A 19,608-nucleotide genomic window follows, 5' to 3' on the forward strand; every position below is an offset into this window, starting at 1 on the left:
ATAATATTCAAGCAACATGAGATTACAAACATGAACTGTTTCTGATTACTTCATACTAGAAACCAAACAGATCCAACCACTAATCATTATTATTTCCCTGTGTCACTTATATTGACACCTCCAAATTTGTCTCTAGGAGGCTGGGCATATATGCTACCAACTTTTTGTCTTATATGATTGAGATCAAGACCCTGAAATTCAGGACCAATCCATGGTCTGAGATCCTTGATAGTAGATAAAGAAAACAAATGGGTCTTGCTGCCTCACCTCATTCCTGCTGCTATGGAAGCAATGGATGATATCAAATAGACTGTTGGAAGTGAATTCCCTGTCTTGGGGGGATTTTTAAACTTCATATTACAATGTTTCCCTAAGCAATAATCTTTTCTTTTTTCACAAAAGAAAGTCAATGCAGCTTGTGATAAGCACAATATTTAACACCAGTTACTGTAGATTTACAGTAAAAAGCTGAATCAAGAAAATTAAAGACTAGTTTTTCTACAATGACATGGTTATTAAAAATATCAATGTAGTGGCTTGTGCTTAAATATGGTTGTGGTTGTTTTCTGACTCCCATAAAACGAAAGTGCGGCTGGGGAAATAGTATAATGGTTATGCAAAAGTCCTTCATGCATGAGGACCCAAGTTCAGTGCCCAGTACCACCATATGCCAGAGCTGAACAGTGCTCTTGTCTCTCTCTCCGCCTCTCTCTCCACCTGCCTCTCTCTCTCTCTCTCTCTCTCTCTCTCTCCAAAAGCACTGCTCAGCTCTGGCTTATGATATTGCTAGGGATTGAACCTGGGACTTCAGAGTCTCAGCCATGGCAATCTCTGCATTAAATTCTCTCTGTTCTATCAAAAAGGAAAGAAGAGGGTGGAGGAGAAAAGGAAAGGAAAAAGGGGGGAAATGGGTGCTGGGAGCATTATGTGGGCACTGAGCCCCAGAAGTAACCCTGGTGACAAGTGGAGATTGGGGGAGATAAGGAGAGACACCTGCATCACTACTTCACCGCTATTGTAGCTTCTCCCCTGCAGGCAGGGACCGGGGGACTTGAATCTGCCCTTCAAACTCTCTTACAATCTTCATGGCCCATTTGTTCTCGGTCATGGCCAGTTTTAACAGACCATCCAACATGTATATGTATTGTAGAGACAGAGAAAAATTGAGAAGGGAATGGGGTGATAGGGAGAGAGACCGAGAGACACCTGCAGCACTGCTTCACCACTCATGAAGCTCTCCCCCTGCAGGTGGGGACCAGGGATTGAACCCGGCTTCTTGCACACGGTAATGTGTGCGCTCAACCAGGTGCTCCTGCGGCTGGGCCCCGGTCTAGCTTCTTTAAGGCCGAGGCGGCCGCGGGCCACGTGGCCTACAGAGCTCCGCAGGGGGCGCTGTGGTCCGCGCGCACCTGCCGTTTCACCTCGGGGGTCTCCTCGGCGTGAGCCCTGAGCCCGGGGATTGTAAACATTGGGGGCTGTCAGCGGCCTCCCTCGGCTCTCCTCTGAGGCCGCCTCGCGCCGCTGCTCCCCCCGAAGCAGCACCCCACAGCTACAGAACCAGCCCCGCCGCGCCGCGCAGGGCCTCCTCTGCCCGCGTCCCTGCGGGGCTGCGCACCCACCAGCCAAGGCGCCATGGCCGCGGCGCTGGGCTGTGGGCGCAGGGCGGGGCGGCGCGGAGGCTGTGCGGGCTCTGAGAACTGGAGCTAAGCTGGAGAAGGGAGGACAGGGGGTGCTGGGTCACGGTGACTGGGCAGTAGCCCATTAATCACCGGGCCTGCTCTTTGTGTGCCCGCAGCTGGGCTGGGCTGGCCTTGTCCGGAGCCGCACCTGGACAAGCTCATATAAAGGGGGGCTCCATCTCGGGCCTCACAGCCGCTCTCGACCATCGAGATGAGGAGGCTGTTGCTGTGGGCTGGTGAGTGTGGCACATCCCAGCCATAACCATGTCGGCTTGCTTCAGGAGGTCCCAGGCGTCCTGAGCTGGGTGAGGTAGAGAGAGGATGGGACATAGTGAGTCAGAGGGCACAGGGAGGAGAGATCAGATTATGGTTCTCCAACAGGGTTTCACCATATAAACGAACGATAAATGCAGATCATATACTTTTTTTTTTTTTAGAATCTTTTTGCTATGACAAATTGAGAGGGGAGGAGGAGATAGGGAATGAGAAAGAGAGACACCTGCAACACTGCTTCATTGCATATGAACCTTCCTCCCTGCAGATTAGGACTGGGGACTTGAGCCCAGATCCTTGCTCATGGTAATTTTTGCACTCAGCCCTGCACATTCAATGTTTTTATGCCAGGGGCTGGGTAATGGCTCTCTGAGTAGATGACACACATTACCATATGTGAGGACCTGGTTTAAAACTCCCATCCCCACCCACAGGGGGAAGATTCTTTATGAGCACTGGATGCCTCTTGTATCTCTCCATCTCGGGTCAATTAAATCAGAATCTCTGGGAGAGGAGCCAGAATAGCAGACATTAAAGTTTGCAACCAGGATTGAGAACCACTGGCCTAGAGCTTTTGCTGGATCTTACTTCTCAGAGCTGTAGTTGTTACAATGCCCATGTGTAAATTCATGGGGTTTGTTAGTGTGAAAAAGGTTTAACTCTGGCTCAACTCTGAGAGGAGTATGGCAGGGCATTTATATCTGTGTGCCTGCGACCACAAAAGGCGTACTTAACAAATTAGAGGGTGTGCTGGGCATGCCTGTAAATCTGTGTGATTTTTTCCCCTTTGTTTCCTGCAGGGCTGCTACTTCTGCTGAGCCCTGGCAATGGTAAGGAAGCTGTGTTCCCCCTGTCCAGAGTCCAGGTGCTTACATCTGAGAAGGGCAGTGAGTGGTGTGTCCCTAGCTGCCACTGCCTGCCTGGCTCCTCCATGGAGGCTCACTGCTTTTGGCATTCAGCACCCAATGCTTAGTCAGTGTGCCAGGCTCTGGTGTGCCAGGAGAGCATAGTCTTTTTTTTTTCCTTTTAAATTATTATTACTTTGCCACTGGTGTTGATGCTGGAGCTTCATGCCTGCATTATTCTACCACCCAGATGGGCATTTTTTTTTTGTATATTTGGTAAGAGAAAGAGATTGAAAGGAAGAGAGAGATCGAGAAAGAGATACTGCAACATCTCTCCACTGCTTGTGAAGCTTCCCCATGCAGGCACTACTGTATGGCAAATATATGCTCTACCAGGTGAACTATCTCCTTGACCCCTAGAATCTATTTATTATTATTATTATTATTATTATTATTATTATTATTATTTTGCTATCTCCTGGGTTTCACTGCTCCAGATGAACTTTTTCAGATAGACAAAGACAAAGGCAGAGAGGGAAAGGCACTACAGCACTGATGCATCTTTCAGTGCAGTAGGGACCAGGCTCCAACCTGTGTCATGCACATGGCAAAGTAGTACACTATTGAAGTGAACTATTTCACTAGCTCTTTTTCCCCACTTCCAGATTTACTTATTTCAGTGAGACAGACAGACAGACAGACAGAGACATTAGAGCAGTGCTCACTCTGGCTTATGGTGGTTCTGGGATTGACCTTGAGACTTCTGAGTCTCAGGCATGAAAGTCTAGTGTGTAACCACTGTGCATACCTGGCTTCCAGCTCTGAGACTCCATTCTGACCATACTATCATAAAGCATTATTTCCCTTGGAGCCTCAGCGGTGAAGAACCCAACCTCAGTGGTGTGTGTGTATATAAGTGTCTTGATCCCTCAGGCTGTGTCCATCCTGCCTCATCCCTCCCTTGGTCTCAGCTGACTTACCTGCCTTTGAACTCTCTTCTAGATGCTACCTACAAATTGGTGTGTTATTACACTGAGTGGGCACGGGTTCGAGTTGGTCTGTCCTCAGTCTTGCCTAGTGACCTGGATGCCACTCTCTGCACTCACATGATATTAGCCTTTGCCTCCATGGACAATAATCAGCTTGTTGGCAAGAATCCCGAGGATGAGGAGACTCTCTACCCAGAATTCAACAAGCTCAAGGAGAAGTGCGTTTGTATTTGCTGAGGGGATCATAGTTTCAGATTGTGCAGACTAATAAGAATAAAACCCTTTTTCCTTTACTTGGCAACTTTCCTCTAATTTCTGTTCTCACCTATTAAAAGGGAATCTGCAGCATCTTCAGCTGAGAATACTGCAAACCCTCAGGGAAAGACTGAGCTTCTATTATCTTAGTAAACCAGAGACTAATGACTGGCACAGACTAGGTGTTCATTAAGAACTTGCCTGAAAGGTCCAGGTGGTGGTGCGCCTGGATAGCACACACATTACAGTGAGCAAGGACCCAGGTTCAAGCCTCTGATCCCCACCTGCAGGAGGAAAACTTCACAGTGGTGAGGTAGGGCTGCAGGTGTCTGTCTCTCTTTATCTCCTCTTCTCAATTTCTCTATTTCTATCCAATAATAAATAAAAATAAAATAAAATAAAACCTAAAAGAAAAAAAAGAACTTTCCCCAAAACTTCTCTCTCTAGAACCTCTGGGTTCTCTCCCCATATAAAGTCACAGGTGAGCAGGCTATGAAGTCTCCTGTCCCTAGTTTGTTAGCTCCCTCCTCTCAAGGGAGCTTGTTTCTGTAGTTCACTGTTGTATCTCCACAACACATAGTAATTGCTTAATAAATATTTGTTGACTAAGAAAATGGGAGAAGGAAAACATCTTTTACTTTTCATGGGGGACATCTTGGGATGTGGGGGAATTTGGTGAACTTTGGACAACCTAGGAGTTTCTAGATTATGACATCTGTGGGTTGATGGTCTCCCCCCTTTTCCTTTCTTCCTTCTTTTATCTCCTTTTCCTTCCTCTCCTCTCCTCCCCTGCATCTTGCTTCCTCCATTTTCTTTTTCTGCCTTCTACTCACACCCCAAGTAAAGGAATCCAAACTGCTCATGACTATGACTGCCTTCTCTCTGACTCTCCCTCTCTTCTGCACTGTAGGAACAAGGAGCTGAAGACATTGCTGTCCATTGGGGGCTGGAACTTTGGCACAACCAGGTCAGATCTCCCTGTCCTTCTCATCTTCCCTCTGGGCTGGTGGCAGTGACAGAGGGTAAGGTGGGACAGGCAGGCCAGTATCTAGGACAAAACAGGGAAGCCAGTGTGGCCACGGGGTGAGCAGACCTAGTGCACTAAGTTCTGACCTGGCCCTGAGTTCAACTCCTCCCTCCCCATCCCAGTGAGTGAACAGAGACGAGGATACAAGTGAGAAAAGAAAAGAGATAGGGAGAAACAAGGGGCCAAGCAGGCCTCTTTGGACTGTGTCTCTGAGCCTTCATCATTATTTTTTGAAGTTTTATTTATTTTTGTTTCATTTTTATTAGTTATTTAATATTGATTTACAAGATTGTAAGGGGTTGTAGGGGTATAATGCCATACAGTTCTTATTATCAGAGTTCTGTGTTCCATCCCCCTCCATTGGAAACTTCCCTATTGTTTACCCCTCTGAGAGTAGGGGCCAAAATTCTTTTTGGGGTGCAGTAGGTGGGAGTTCTGGCTTCTGTAGTTGCCTCTCCACAGGACATGGGTATTGACAGATTGATCCATAACCCCAGCCTGTGTCTACCTTCCCCTAGTGGGGTAGGGCTCTGGGGAGGTGAGGTTCCAGGATATATTGGTAAGGTTGTCTGCCCAGAGAGTTCAGGATGGAATCATAGTAGCATCTGCAACCTGGTGGCTGAAATGAAATAAGGTGGGAAGCAGGACAAAATGTTTAATAATAAACAGGAACCATATAGTAGTAATAGAGCAGATGACAATAGGGACCTTAGGGTGGAAAGAAGCTAAGAAGTCTATTTTAGGAATGTTCCTAGTAGCCTCTGTGCTAATAATCTTTGCTTGAGCTTGATAGCTAATATGGGGGTGGACTAGCAATGTTGTCTGGGAAGATGATGTCAGAGCTGAGAGTAGAACTAGGATACAGGATTAGGGCAGAGAGTTGCTCACAAACTTGAAGAAGGTATGTAAATGCAATTCAGTGTTTACCACACTAATATATCCTGGGGCCCTTGTCTATTCATGTTTAGTACTGGAGCCTGTACAACCCCTGAGTCCTTGTTAGACTGAGCTCACAGTCCATAGTCACATCTGGGAACATTCTAGGCTGCACTCATTTCAGAGCCAGTTTTCCTCTAGTGGCAGAGTAGGATGACCCAGCCTCCCTTTGGAGAGTGGGGCAGTTTCTACCATTTTGAGCCTTTATTATGAAGCAAGTGTTTGCCTTAGAGAGTAAAGGAGTCATGTTTAGCATAGAGGATAAACCCCAAACCTTATAGGGCCTGCATATTCTTATTTTATAAATAGAGGTAGTAAGAGTTGGGGAGACAGCATAATGGTTAGGCAGAAAACTTTCATGCCTGAATCTCTGAGGTCCTAGGTTCAATCCTCAGCACCACCATAAGCCAGAGCTGAGCAGTACTATGGTTGGTCTCTCTCTTTTATTAAAATAAACTATTAAAGAAAAGAAACTTTAAAAAATAGAGGCAATAATACCAACCTGAAAAGGTTTACTGGCAGGGAAGGGAGCAGTGTAAACAGGAGGCCAAGCTTGGTGCCTTGGCCCTTGGCCCATGTTCAATACCTAATGACTGCTCTTATTAGCATGGGACTCCCCTGCTGTCTCCCCTTCTTTCTTTCCCCCAAGACAATGTGGAAGTGGCAAACTGTTTTCATGTTTTCCAAAAAACACTGCCCTATGTCCTGGCTGAGATCACCCCTGCTATCTTATCTTAGAGTAAGGAGCTGGAAGAGTGGGACACCTGATGGACTAGGCTCATGCTGATTCATATCTGAAGTAATGCATATAAGAAAGAGGACTTGGGATAGTAGATAAGAGTAGTTCTGTCCACCTATGGGCTTCACTTCTTCCTCTGTCAATACTTTTATTTTTTAAAGGTGTATAATGAGACCCAGAATATCACCATGGCACATGCAGTGCCAGGGACTGAACTTAGGACCTCAAGCTTTGAAGAGGTCAACATTTTATCCACTGTACCACTTTACCACTTTCTGTCTGCACACTTTTTTTTAAAAAAAGCTAGATAGAAACAGAGAGGCAGAGGGAGAGAGAGGGTAGAAAGAGAGACTACAGCACCAACATTTCTTTCATGCGGTATGCAGTGGGGGCCAGGATCTGACCTGGTTTGTGCACATGGTAAAGCAGAGCACTAAGTCAACTATATTTATTTATTTATTTATTTATTTATTTATTTATTTATTTATTTATTTAATAATGATTGACAAAAACATAGGATAAAAGGAGTACAATTCCACACAATTCTCACCACCAGAGTTCTGTATCTCATTCTCTCCATTAGAAGCTTTCCTTTTCTTATGGTGGTCCTTGTGCTTTGCACCATGTGCGCTTAACCCACTGCACTACTACTGCCTGACCCCCTAGCTTTCCTGTTCTTTATCCTTCTGGGAGTATGAACCCAGGATCGTTATGGGGTGCAGAATGTGGAAGGGAAGGTCTGGCTTCTGTAATTGCTTTTCTGCTGGGTATGGATGTTAGCAGGTCGATTTTATCAATCTCACAGATATACTGGGCTGTATGGCCCATAATGCACTGGGGGGAAGCTTTGGTACTGTGGCATCTTTTCCTCCCTCTGACTCTCTCAATCTGGGAAAGTTGGCTTGGATCAGTGAAACACTAGAGAGAACAACAACAAACCATGAAGAGATATTTGTTATTTATTTGAGAGAAATATGCAAGAGGAGCACCGCTCAACTCTTATCTTATTGTGATGATGGGACTCCAACCTGTGACCTCTGGGACCTCAGGCCATGCAGGTTTGGTGTGCTACTTCTGCATAAGTCCCTGGCCCTGTGCTCAGAGTCACTGTGTGCCAGACACTGAGCTTTACACACATGGTCTGATAACTATGCAGAAGGTACATATAAAGCAGTTACTTCTATTCAAAATTTGCAGACAAAAGAGGCAGGAGAGAGAGGTATTAAGGAACTTCTCTTATTTCACTGAAGTGTCCCCCAGAACTTACCAGTTTGGAGGTGGCACACAAATCCTGGAATCCAGACCAGTCTGACTCTTATTTCTTACCATGACACATAATTCTAACACACAATTGCAGAGTAAAGGGAGAATGTTTCACAACCTGAGTAAGTTAGAATTTTTCCGATAGCATCTCTTGACCATGAAAGAGACTCAAGTAGAGAAAAAAAATCTTTAGTGAATGAATGAAAAAGCAAAGAGAACCAAGTCACTTGTCAGAGTCCAAGCCTTTGGTGTCAGGTTATGCAGTTTGGGTACAGAGTAGGTATTAAATCTTTCTGGAAAGACCGGTTCTTGTTCTTTGGTCCTTCCCCTAACCTAGTGAAAGAACATGAGTATGAGGGCAATTTGAGAAACAGGGTGTTTATTCATGAAAAAAACAGCAGAGGGAGGCAGAGAGCCTGGCCAGTGGGTAGCCATGTTTTCAGCAGTAGAGTTGTACTTAGCACCTGAATATGTATTTTGATTTGTGCCTGTTGCTCCTTTTGCAGTCTGGCAGTGACTGTACATGGATCTTAGCTCTTCCCTGCTGACCAGATCCCTCATTCCTGGACATTCAGCTTCTGGTCCTGGGAGAGGGCATTTCAAAGGCCTGGTGTCCTTTCCTCTCACTCCAGGGGCCTGGAAGGAGATCCTGGTTCTGCAGGTAACTTTCCTATCTCACCCCTGATCTCCCTGCAGGTTCACCACGATGTTGTCTGCACAGGACACCCGGGAAATATTCATTGATTCAGCTATCAAGCTCCTAAGGAAATATGATTTTGATGGTTTGGACCTTACCTTCTTATACCCTGGACTAAGAGGTAGCCCTGAGAGTGATCGAGAGAACCTTTTGCTCTTGGTTGAGGTAAGGCCAACCTGGCTGCTCCAGAATCAAAAAACTATTTGACTTTTATCAGGCCTGTCCTGCAGCATGAGCACACTGCCTCTTTTGACAATCTGACTCAAAGCCACCTGAAGGTGCCTTTTAGAGGCTGAATGGTGGCACACTGGTGGAATACATGATACTATGCACAAGGACCTGGGTTCAAGCTCCTGGTCCCCACCTGTAGGGGGAAGCTTCACAAGCAGTGAAGTAGTGCTACCAGTCTCTCTCTCCCCTCCCCTCCCTCTTTCACTCTCCCCTGTCAAAAAGAGAAAAAAAAAAAAAAAGAAAAAAACCCTGTGGGAGTGATGGATACCTTGTGCAGCTTTTGAGCCCCAGTGATAACCTTGATGACAATTAAAAAAAAGAATACACACACACACACACACACACACACACACACACACACACACACACTTCTGGATAATACTTTCATTCCTTGCTTGGTCTGACTTCTCTTGTTTCTTTTTTCTTCCCAGGAGCTCTTGGCAGCCTTTCAGAAGGAGTCACTGGTTATCTCACGCCCAAGGCTGCTGCTTTCTGCTGCTGTCTCTGGAGACCCCAAAATCATTGAAAAAGCCTATGATGTGCCTAATCTGGGAAGGTTAGTGAGTGCTGCCTTGGTGGGGCAAGACCCTGGATGACAGGAGGTACCTGGAGCTCAGAGCTTCAGAGGTGTCCAGGATCTGTCCCTGAGCTGTGCTTCGGCCACTTAGTGTAAGTGTAAGACTGGAACTGAGCTGAGCCCTATGGATGGGAACAAAACTCAGCTTTACACCTGCACTTCATTTGAGAGGGCAGAGGGAGGGGATGCAGAACCACTCCCCCCACCCCCAGTATCCTCAGTTTAGGTCGAACCTTTTGCATGTCTCTGCTAAATGTTATGGGAGACATCCCTGGGGGCATGATCTCTACTATCCCTCCTGAAGATTTACACTGTGCAGCTCATGGCAGAATCATATAGGCTGATGATTCATCATTCATGCCCATAGAAGTGAAAATAGGCATGTCTAGCTGGGCATAGGAGTTATGAACTCTGGGCTAATCTCAAACCCCAGATACCAAGTGTTTATTGAGGAAAAAACTGGGGCATAGGCACACTGCAGAAGAGACTGGGGTGTTTCTGTGATTATGCTAGGAATGGTTGCTTCAGTATAGGAGGAAGTGGGAGAGACCAAACTGAGCAAAGAATTTGCTAGTGCTTGTGACCTGGGTGGTAGCACATTGGCTACAGCAATAGACTTGCATGCATGAGGTACTCAGTTATAACTCCATTATTGAGTTACCATAGTGATGCTCTGGTTTCTCTCTCTCTCCCTTTCATAAGTAAATCAACTTTTTTTTTTTTTTAAATAAAGAGTGCTATGCTGGTATCCAGATTGAGGGAATCCTATCTTCATGTAAGTGGACACTGTAGGCATATTTGTTAAGCCATCAAATTTTAATCTCTTCAGTTTTAAGATCCAGACAATACTTAGAGCAGTGCCCAGGCTAAAACTACAAGTCCATGGAGGTGTTAAACCTGTGACCTGTTAAGGGCTTAATTATACTTCCTTGTTATGAAATTCTCCCTTCCTTTCTTTCCTCCTTTCCTTCTTTTCTCTCTCTGTCTCTCTGTCTCCCTCTGTCTCTTCCTTTTTCTTTCCTCCTTCCTTCCTCACTGCCTCTCTTCTTTCTTTCTCCCTTCCCTTATTTCCTCCTTCCTTCCTTCCTTACTTCCTTCCTTCCACTCTTTGTTTGTTTGTTTCTTTTTTTATTTCATGGGTTTCAAAGGTTCCTTGAATGGTTGAAAGTCAGGAGTTCTTTCACTATTTCATTCAACCCAATTTTGGCAGATTTCTCTGTCTTTCTCTTTCTCTTATTCTCAACCAGTGTTATTGTTGTGGTTCCACTGCTCTGAGTGGACTTTCTTTTTAGATAGAAGATGAAAATCAGAGAACCAAAGAGACAGGGAGAGAGACACACACACAGAAAGGAGGTGAGATGCCATAGTGTAGGTGCTCCCACTTGGTGGCCTGGGGTTTGAACTCTGGTGCTCACGTAAGGTGGAGTGTCTTCATGCCCCTGCATTTGTTTTCCTGTCTGACTCTGGCTTACTCTCATAGGTGTTCTCAGGATGACACAGGTCCCTTTGCATACTTGTCCCTAACAAGGGAGCAGTTCATTCCAGCAGCAGCACCTCAAGTGGATAGTGCCTCCTGGGAGGGCCCCAGGGGCAGAAATGGGAGGGAAATTCACATAACCAAGCACAGTTGTTAGCTGGTTAGCCCTCAGGTGATATCACTAACCTCCCTCCTTCTTATCTTTGCTTCTGCCCCCTTACAGATTCTTGGATTTCATCAGTGTCTTATCTTATGACTTACATGGAAGCTGGGAAAAGGTAACAGGACACAATAGCCCCCTCTTCTCTCTGCCTGGAGACACCAAATCTACGGTAAGAAAAGGTCTCTCAGTGGCTCAGATATCTTCCAGGCTCATCAACTGTTGGTAACAAGAGAGTGGGCTGTGTTTCCTACCTGCAGGCATTTTGTATGGCTTACTGGAAGAGCCTTGGGGCCCCAGCAGAGAAGCTCATCATGGGGCTTCCAACCTACGGACGTAGCTTCCGCCTCCTTGAAGCCTCTGAGAATGGGTTGCAGGCCAACGCTGTGGGCCCAGCAACTCCAGGGAAGTACACAAAGCATCCTGGCTTCTTGGCTTATTATGAGGTGATGGGACTAGGAACCTCTGTCTATTAGTTAGCTCTGTGCTCAACCCCAGCTCGGGCAAGAGCAAGGATAAGGGCCAAGGGGAAGGGTTGGAGATACAGCAGAAAGGTAGTTAATTGGTATATTTCATTTTTCTTCAGGGGAAGTTGATTTGAGTCCTTTGTAAGAGATGAAGGGCTAGTAGAGTTGAGTAGGCAGGAACTCCTTGAAAGAAGTTTAAATCTTAAAAAAAAAAATCATTTTATTGGGTGGTTAATGGTTTACAGAAGTGTAAGCCTTATACAAAGTAGTCCTCCTAGGTAGAGCACAGAAGACACAAAGGTAGAGGTGCAGGGGTGCCCGATAGGGAGCTGAATCCTTGCCCTGGCTGGTTGCAGAATTGTCTGTCAGTCTCTTCTCTATGATGGATGGATGGAGGTAGTTCCTGCTGGCTGAGTGAAGCAAGGTCATGAGTACTGGCACTATTAAAATAATGTTTTGAAGCTCTTTGTGGGTCAAAGAGGTTTGCACAGGCATTAAACAATCATAGCAGCAGCAAAATTTACTTCTGCAGCTTACCCTGGATGTTTCTAACCCTGAGCAGTTTTGAATTTCTAGAGCAATGTGGGCACCCAGGCAACTCAAATGCTTGATTGATTTTCAGCAACCCGATCCTCCCTTCCCTTGAGGTGTGTGCATTTTACTAGAAGTTAAAAGCTAGTTTGGTTATTACCTACATGGGATAGTTTCTTTTTTTAAAATTTTTGCTTTATTATTTGATTTTACTTTCACTTGACAGAACAGAGAGAAATTGATAAGGAAGGGGATGATAGAGAGGGAAAGGAAAAAGACACCTGTAGCACTACTTTACCTTTGGTGAAGCTTCCTCCCTGCAGATGGGGACTGGGGTCTTGAACCTGGGTCCTTTTGCTTGGTAGCATCCCACTCAACCAAATATGCCACTGCCTGGCTCTTCTACTGATTTCTAATGAACAGAAGAGAGTTGTTTATGAAAAACTCTTTGGCAAAGGTAAAGGTCAGGCCAAAGATTAGGTGTGTTACAGATTAGGTGTTAACATCACTTACCAAACTCTAGTTTGGTTTCCTAAAGATACTACCATTTCTCAATTTTCCCTCTTTTTCCGTCATGGACATTTAAAGAAGGGGCATGGGATTTTAAGAATTTATTCAGAATAGAGAAGAGGACTTTGGCCTCCTTTTCCTTCACTTCCTGCTGTGGTATTCTTTATTCCTGGGCAGGGAGTGTTGTGTGTGTTGGTGCTTCTTCCCCTGGTATTTCCTTGATACTAACCTGGTAACCCTTGTGGCAGATTTGCCCCTTTCTCCGGAGAGCAACAAAGCGCTGGATTGGTTTTCAGTATGTTCCATATGCCTACAAGGGGATGGAATGGGTTGGCTACGATAATGCCATCAGCTTCAGTTACAAGGTGAGAACTTGTTCTTTAGTTTAAGATATACTTTCCTCCTGACTTTCATGAGCCCCTTGTCTGTAGTGTGTGTGTGTGTGTGTGTGTGTGTGTGTGTGTGTGTGTGTGTACTTGAAGTGCAAATGAAATTGGGAGACTTAACATGCTAGTTTGTCAGATTGATCCAAATATTTTATTTTGTTTATTTGATTTTTATTTAAAAGTATTTTGAAGATGATGTATTTAGTTTATGAGAAAGAGGGTGGGGGTAGATAGCATAATGGTTATGTAAAGAATCTCTCATGCCCGAGGCTCCAATGCCCTAGGTTCAGTCCCCCAGCATCAGCAACACCATATGCCAGAACTGAGCAGTGCTCTGGTGAAAAAGAAAAAGAAGGAGAAGAAGAAAGAGGGCAGGTAGCAGTTTAAAAAATACTTATTATTTATTTATTTGTTTGTTTGTTTGTTTATTACATCAGAGAGCGTGAACCTAAAGAGTATCATGACTCTGGCACAGGCAGTGTCAAAGATTGAACTCAGGACCTCATGCCTACAAGTCCAGAGCTTTGCCTACAATAATACCTTCTAGGTTCTGATCCAAAGATTTTACACATAGGACTCCTTTCACTTTCCAAATTGTCAGCACAACACAAATAGATTGTCAGATTACAATTTTGCCCTTTTGAAGTTGCAGCTCAGCAGCATCAAGTATATTCACACTGTGGTGTCATACCACCACCATTCATTTGCATAACATTTTCATCTTCTCAAACAAACTCTCTGTCCTTTAAGAAACCCCCCATCTCTCCCTCACACTTGTCTCTGACAGTCACCATTTTGCTGTCCAGTTCTATAGATTCACATGAGGCCTTTAGAGGAATCATGTAGTATTCATCTTTTTGTGATTATTTATTCCACTAAGCATGCTAAGTTCTAACCATGTTGTTGTATATACATATGAGATTTCTTTTGATCTCAGAAATACTGGGAATGTAATTCATCATCATCAGCAGCAGAATTTTAAAAATCAGAGCAATGCTCAGCTCTGGCTTGTGGTGGTACAGGGGGTTAACCTGGGAGCTCAGAGTCTCAGCATGAAAGTCATCTGTCATAACCATTATGCTAGCTCCTCAGTACTACTATCTTATATGAGTGAAACAACTAAGACACATAAGGTTTCTTTAATTTCTCAAGTCCCACAGCTAGTAAGTGATAAAGTAGTACACCATATGATAGTTTTGCTAGGTATTGAAAGGTAGGGTATCAGAAGAGGAGGCAAATGGTAGACAGAAAGCTCATATTCTTCAAAAGGAGAAGCCAGAGGCATGTTATGGTGCTTCATCTGTGAGGTTAGGGTGCATTTGGTTTTTGGGGGTGGATATAGAGTGGTGGTCAGGGGCCTGAGGGAGATAGACAGTGGATGCAGATAGCCATTGATAACAAGTCCTTGCCTCTTGCTTGGATGGTTGCCGCCAGTCATCCTGTCTGGTGCCTGCAGGAAGTGTGGGATAAGTGATGGCAACCTTGGCATATTTGCCGCATGTGGCTTTTTCCTTGAAGAGAGAAGCCCATTTCCCTGACAGGACTATGAGTGCCAGAACACTCACACATTAGTTTAACAGACTCCATCTTGGCTCCTCAGCCTTATTAGTAAGTGATAGACTTTTTTTTTTTTTATAAGCCAGGACCTTTCACATGTGTGCTTTCACCACTCCAGGACTACTCTCTTCATTCAGATAGAGAGACAGAGCAAGAGAGAGGAACACACAGAGGGATACCACAGTTCTAGAGCTACACCTGGTACCAGGTCCATGGCACTGCCCAAACTGATGGTAAAACTCAAACTGTGGAAACACATGGCACAGCAGATATCTTACCTGGTGACCTAGTCCTGTGACCTGAGGCTGGATTTAAATATGGTCTGTACTCATCTGTGGAAAATAGATGACTAGAGCAAATGAACTAACCTCCAAATGAAACAATCACCAAACTATCTCTTAGACTTTATAAAGCTATGGTGGTGATCAGAGAGAAGGAGAGGGGCACAGGAATTTTGGTGGTGGTTGAGGTGAGTTGCCTATACACATGCACATAAGCATGAAAGCCATTCCCTGAAATTTAATTTTTAATTTGTGAAGAAATGTATCTATACAGGGGCCATGTGGTGGCACACCTGGTTAAGTGCTCACATTACAGTGTTCAAGCCACTGGTTCCCACCTGCAGGGGGAAGCTTCACAAGTGGTGAAACAGGGCTGCACGTGTCTGTCTGTCTTTCTGTCTCTTTCCCTCTCTATCACCCCCTTCCCTCTCGATTTCTGGCTGTCTTTATCCAGTAAATAAATAAAGATAATTTAAAAAAGAAATATATATATATCATTGGGGATGAACACACATGTTACAAGGACCCTAGTTTATGCCCCTAGTCCTTACCTGCAGAGGGGAAGCTTTACAAGTGGTGAAGCAGTGCTGCAGTTTTTTTCTCTCTCTCTTCCTCACCCTCTTCATCTCCCTCTTCCCTCTCAATTTCTCTGTCTCTATCCAAAATAAATTAAAATATATGCAAATATTTCTTTTAAAAAACTCACTAAGGGGATGAGTGGTGGCACACCGAGTTGAGTGCATACATCACTGTGTGCAAGGAGGTAGGTTCAAGCCCCTGGTCCACACCTGCAGGGGGAAAGCTTCACAAGTAGTGAAGCTATACAACAGCTGTCTCTCCTCCTCTCTCCCTTTCTATATTCCCCTTCCTTCTCAGTTTCTCTGTTTCTATCCAAAATAAATAAATAAATAAGTAAAATATTTTTAAAAACAAAGTTAAAAAAAATCATCCTAGCCACCCTGCTGTACTCCCTCCAGAGGGTCCACCTTCTACTTTGTGGCCACTGTACCCAGTTGGGAGGAAGGGTCACACAGTAGACTGACCAACAGCTATTTTACAGGCATCATTCATCAAGAAAGGGCATTTTGGAGGGGCCATGGTGTGGACATTGGACCTGGATGACTTCAAGGGCACTTTCTGTGGTGCCGGCCAGTTCCCTCTTATACACACGTTGAATAGCATCCTGTTGAAGCCCAGTAAGTAGCTCTGGCCTGGGAGCTGGGGGTGGAAGGTACTGGTGGATCCCTTACGTGACAACCAAAGGCTGTAGTGAGACCACCTGGCATTGAGGGCAGGTTGATATGCTCTGTTACCAGGTCTGTCTGTTTTCTTGGTTGTCTTGGAGACTTCACTGCAGAGTCAGCTTTGTCAGATAGAGGCAGAAACAGAGAAAGGGAAAGATACCACAGCACTGAATATTTCTCTACTGCAGTAGGCACCTGACTCAAACCTGCGATGTGTGCATGACATAGCTTGAGGGAGACTGTTCTGATGAGGTATCCTGGCAGCCCCAGGCCAGTCTGTTTTCTAATCTTGGTTAGGCTGCCTGCTCCACTGGGCCTCGTTGAGCTTAATTTACCCTATATGTAAAATAAGAATAGCATTTATATTTTATTATAAGAACTAAATACTCGGGAGTCGGGCGGTAATGCAGTAGGTTAAGCACAGGTGGCACAAAGTGCAAGGACCAGCATAAGGGTCCCGGTTTGAGCCCTTGGCTTCCTACCTCTTCACCATTGCTTCACAGGCAGTGAAGCAGGTCTGCAGGTGTCTTTCTCTCCCTCTCTCTGTCTTCCCCATCTCTCTCCACTTCTCTCTGTCCTATCATCAATAACTGCATCAATAACAACAACAATAAAACAAGGGCAACAAAAGGGAATAAATAAATATTTTAAAAAAAGAACTAAATACTTTGTGGAACAAAAGCTGTGCTGGTTCATAGCTAGTGGCCAATATATGCTAGTATGTTTCTGTTTCCCACCCTTGCTTTCATAGAGTAAGTCTCAGAAAAGAATGTTAGGTTCTTCCTTTTCATGAAACTCTTTCATAGTAGGAACTATTTTGGAAATTATGATATGGAACCTGAGATATGCTGAAAATATCCTTAGAGATGAATTTGTAAAGGCTTATTAATTAATGAGAGAGCAAGAGAGAGAGAGAGATAGAGAGATTGAATACCATACCTTCATTCTAGCACATGTAATGCCAGGTATTAAACTTGGGAATTCATATTTAGGAATCCAACACTTTCTGCACTATGCCACCTTTCAGGCCACCCTTAGATATGATTTATAGCCTACATCTTATGGATAAAGAGATTGGGGCTCAATATGGTAGCACAGCTAGTCAGGAGTAGAGACAGGGATCCATTCTACTCTTCCACAACAAGACAAGGCAGCCTCCTCATCCTCAGCATTGCTTCTGGTGCAGCCATTCATTGAGGGACACATAAAGCTTCTCCTTGAGCACCAACAAGTGAAGAATTAGGTCTTAGAGGTAGCCAGCCAGAGAAGATGAATGAAGACTGGGCTGGGGAGACAGCATAATGGTTAAGCAAAGGACTTTCATGCCTGAGGCACCAAAGGTCCCAGGTTCATTCCCCAGCACCACCTTCAGCTAGAACTGAGCTGTGGTTTGGTTCTCTCTCATAATGCATAAGTAAACCCTTATAAAGAGAGAGATAAATGAACACTTAAACATAAATAATGGGCAGCTTCCTCTTTGGAGGTATGTACTATAACTGTAACATATTCACTGAGTGCCTATGGCTACCTGAAACCATTTGCAGATGGGAGAGAGGGCTTCTGTGTGGTGGGATTTTATCGATGCCTTCAAAGTGTGAACATTATCAAAAACTGATTCTAGGTTTGGGAAACAAGGAGTAAGTACTTTAACCCTGGAGTTTAGGTCTGGTTCTACCAGTAGTTAGTAGGTTAAGCCAGAAGGAGTAAGATTTTCATATCTTTTTATATTGATTTTTCTCTAGATATCAAAGCATCTCCTTCACCAAGATCTCAGCTCTCATCTTCTGTGAATTATTTAAGAGCTAGCCCTGGAAGGCATATGGTAACAGCTCATTTAGGGAGTTTGAGTCCAAGAAAAGAGGCTCTGGCCACTAAGGCCCATAGACAGAGTAAAGATATGACTTCCATCTACAGAGGTCAAAGTGTGGCCCCTACTTCTTTTGAGAAGCAGTCTGTGGTTCTGAATGAGAAGACTGAGATGCCCACAGAGATGATGACCCTTGGAAATGACCAGTCTCTGACCCCTGGAGGGATATCTATGTCCTCTGTAGAACTTCCGACTTTGACTTTTGGTGGGACAACTATGGCTTCCAGAGAAGATCAGTCTGTGACCCCTGGAGAAACATCTATGTCTTCTGATGAGCTTGAGACTATGATCCTTGGTGGGACAACTGTGAACTCAGTGAACCCTCGGTCTTTGAGCCCTAGAGAGATGCCCATGAGCTTCCCACCTCTTTGGAGTAAGATTCCTAGGAACATATTGTCCCTGAGAAATAAAACTGTAGCCTATCCGAAGGTGACTCCCCACTCCAGAAAGAAGGCTGTCACCCATAATGAGCAGACAAAGACTCTAAGAAGAGAGGATTTTGAGTACTAAACTGGACACTGATTTTGATGACTTACTTTGGCCCTCAGATGGAAGCTGACAATAGGATGCTGCCCTCTGGCCCTGCCATCCCAGGATGCACTTCTGTGCTTTTGATAACAATGGAACTAATTCCTCTGTCAACTTAAAGACCCAACAAACCCCTTCTCTCTGTGAAGAAAGAAAACATAGGAACTCTGTTGTGGATCAAGGGACCTAAACTCTGTTGGTGACAGAAGTTGGGGGGAAGCCCTTTCTTCATGGTCCCCTAAAGCTGTCCATGTCCAGTCACTTATAAACTGTTCATGGGACAAAATAGGGCACAAAGCACAGTGAGTTCATCTATTTTCTGTTGAATAAACTGGATATGCAAAAACTTCTTTTGAGTTTTCTAATGTCCTTTTCTTGAAACAACCTTTGAAACCCAACCCTCAGCTTCTTTTCAAGATCACTTTCTCCCTATTAACATGTTTGGAAAGAGGAAGTCTGACTGTCCACATAGATGTTTTCCAGTGTGGATAATGTCCTTACCTCTTTTCCATGAATAATGGCTCATTTCACTGTTGGTCAAACATAGAGAAATTTTCTGCAACTTTCAAGAAAAAGGGGAGATGTGTTGAATCTTCCAATGATATATATTTTTTTAATTTTAATTTTATTTTAATGAAAGAAAGAGAAGGAGGGAGGGAGGAGAGAGAGAGAGAGAGAGAGATATGGAACAGAGCAATGCTCTGCTCTGATTTATGGTGGTGTTGGGGATTAAACCTGGGACTTAGGGGCCTTAGGCATGAAAATCTTTTACATAACCATTATGCTGTCTCCCTAGCTAACAATAGTATTTCTCTGCTTGGTAAATTCTTAGTTGACACTAATAAAACTCTTCTTTCTACTTTCTCTGTAAGGAAGTTATTTAGGAGAAAGCAAAATATAGCACACATTCTGTGTTATCCATATAGTTCTCACAGGTTTCCTTTAGAGACACCAATTCTCACATAATAGTCATAGCAATCAGCCTAGAGTGTTTTCCTAGGCATGGCCAACCTTCCTAAGTTAGTATAAACCCAAGAGCAATTTCTAGCCACCTCACCCTGCCCCAAGAATACTGTAAAGAGATGGTGT

The 19,608-nt window shown here is 44.4% G+C and overlaps 1 protein-coding gene across 3 annotated transcripts; it reads left to right on the forward strand.

The window, feature by feature from the left end:
* Positions 1–1,423: 1,423 nt before the first annotated feature.
* On the forward strand, positions 1,424–18,869 carry OVGP1 (oviductal glycoprotein 1). Of its 3 annotated transcripts, none has more exons than XM_060201887.1 (11): positions 1,425–1,915; positions 2,753–2,839; positions 3,800–4,004; positions 4,952–5,008; positions 8,703–8,868; positions 9,366–9,490; positions 11,212–11,320; positions 11,409–11,594; positions 12,905–13,021; positions 15,941–16,076; positions 17,867–18,869. In XM_060201887.1, exons 1-11 carry the CDS (start codon positions 1,891–1,893, stop codon positions 18,499–18,501), a joined length of 1,848 nt encoding a protein of 615 aa, XP_060057870.1. In that variant the 5' UTR covers positions 1,425–1,890; the 3' UTR covers positions 18,502–18,869. The 3 variants fall into 3 exon arrangements, with proteins under 3 accessions (XP_060057871.1, XP_060057870.1, XP_016045427.1); XM_016189941.2 differs by having other exon boundaries at positions 1,426–1,915; positions 2,753–2,782; XM_060201888.1 differs by lacking the exon at positions 11,409–11,594 and having other exon boundaries at positions 1,424–1,915.
* The last annotated feature ends 739 nt before the right edge of the window (positions 18,870–19,608 follow it).

This window comes from Erinaceus europaeus, chromosome 11 (genome assembly GCF_950295315.1).
Source record: "Erinaceus europaeus chromosome 11, mEriEur2.1, whole genome shotgun sequence".
Lineage (NCBI taxonomy): Eukaryota > Metazoa > Chordata > Mammalia > Eulipotyphla > Erinaceidae > Erinaceus > Erinaceus europaeus.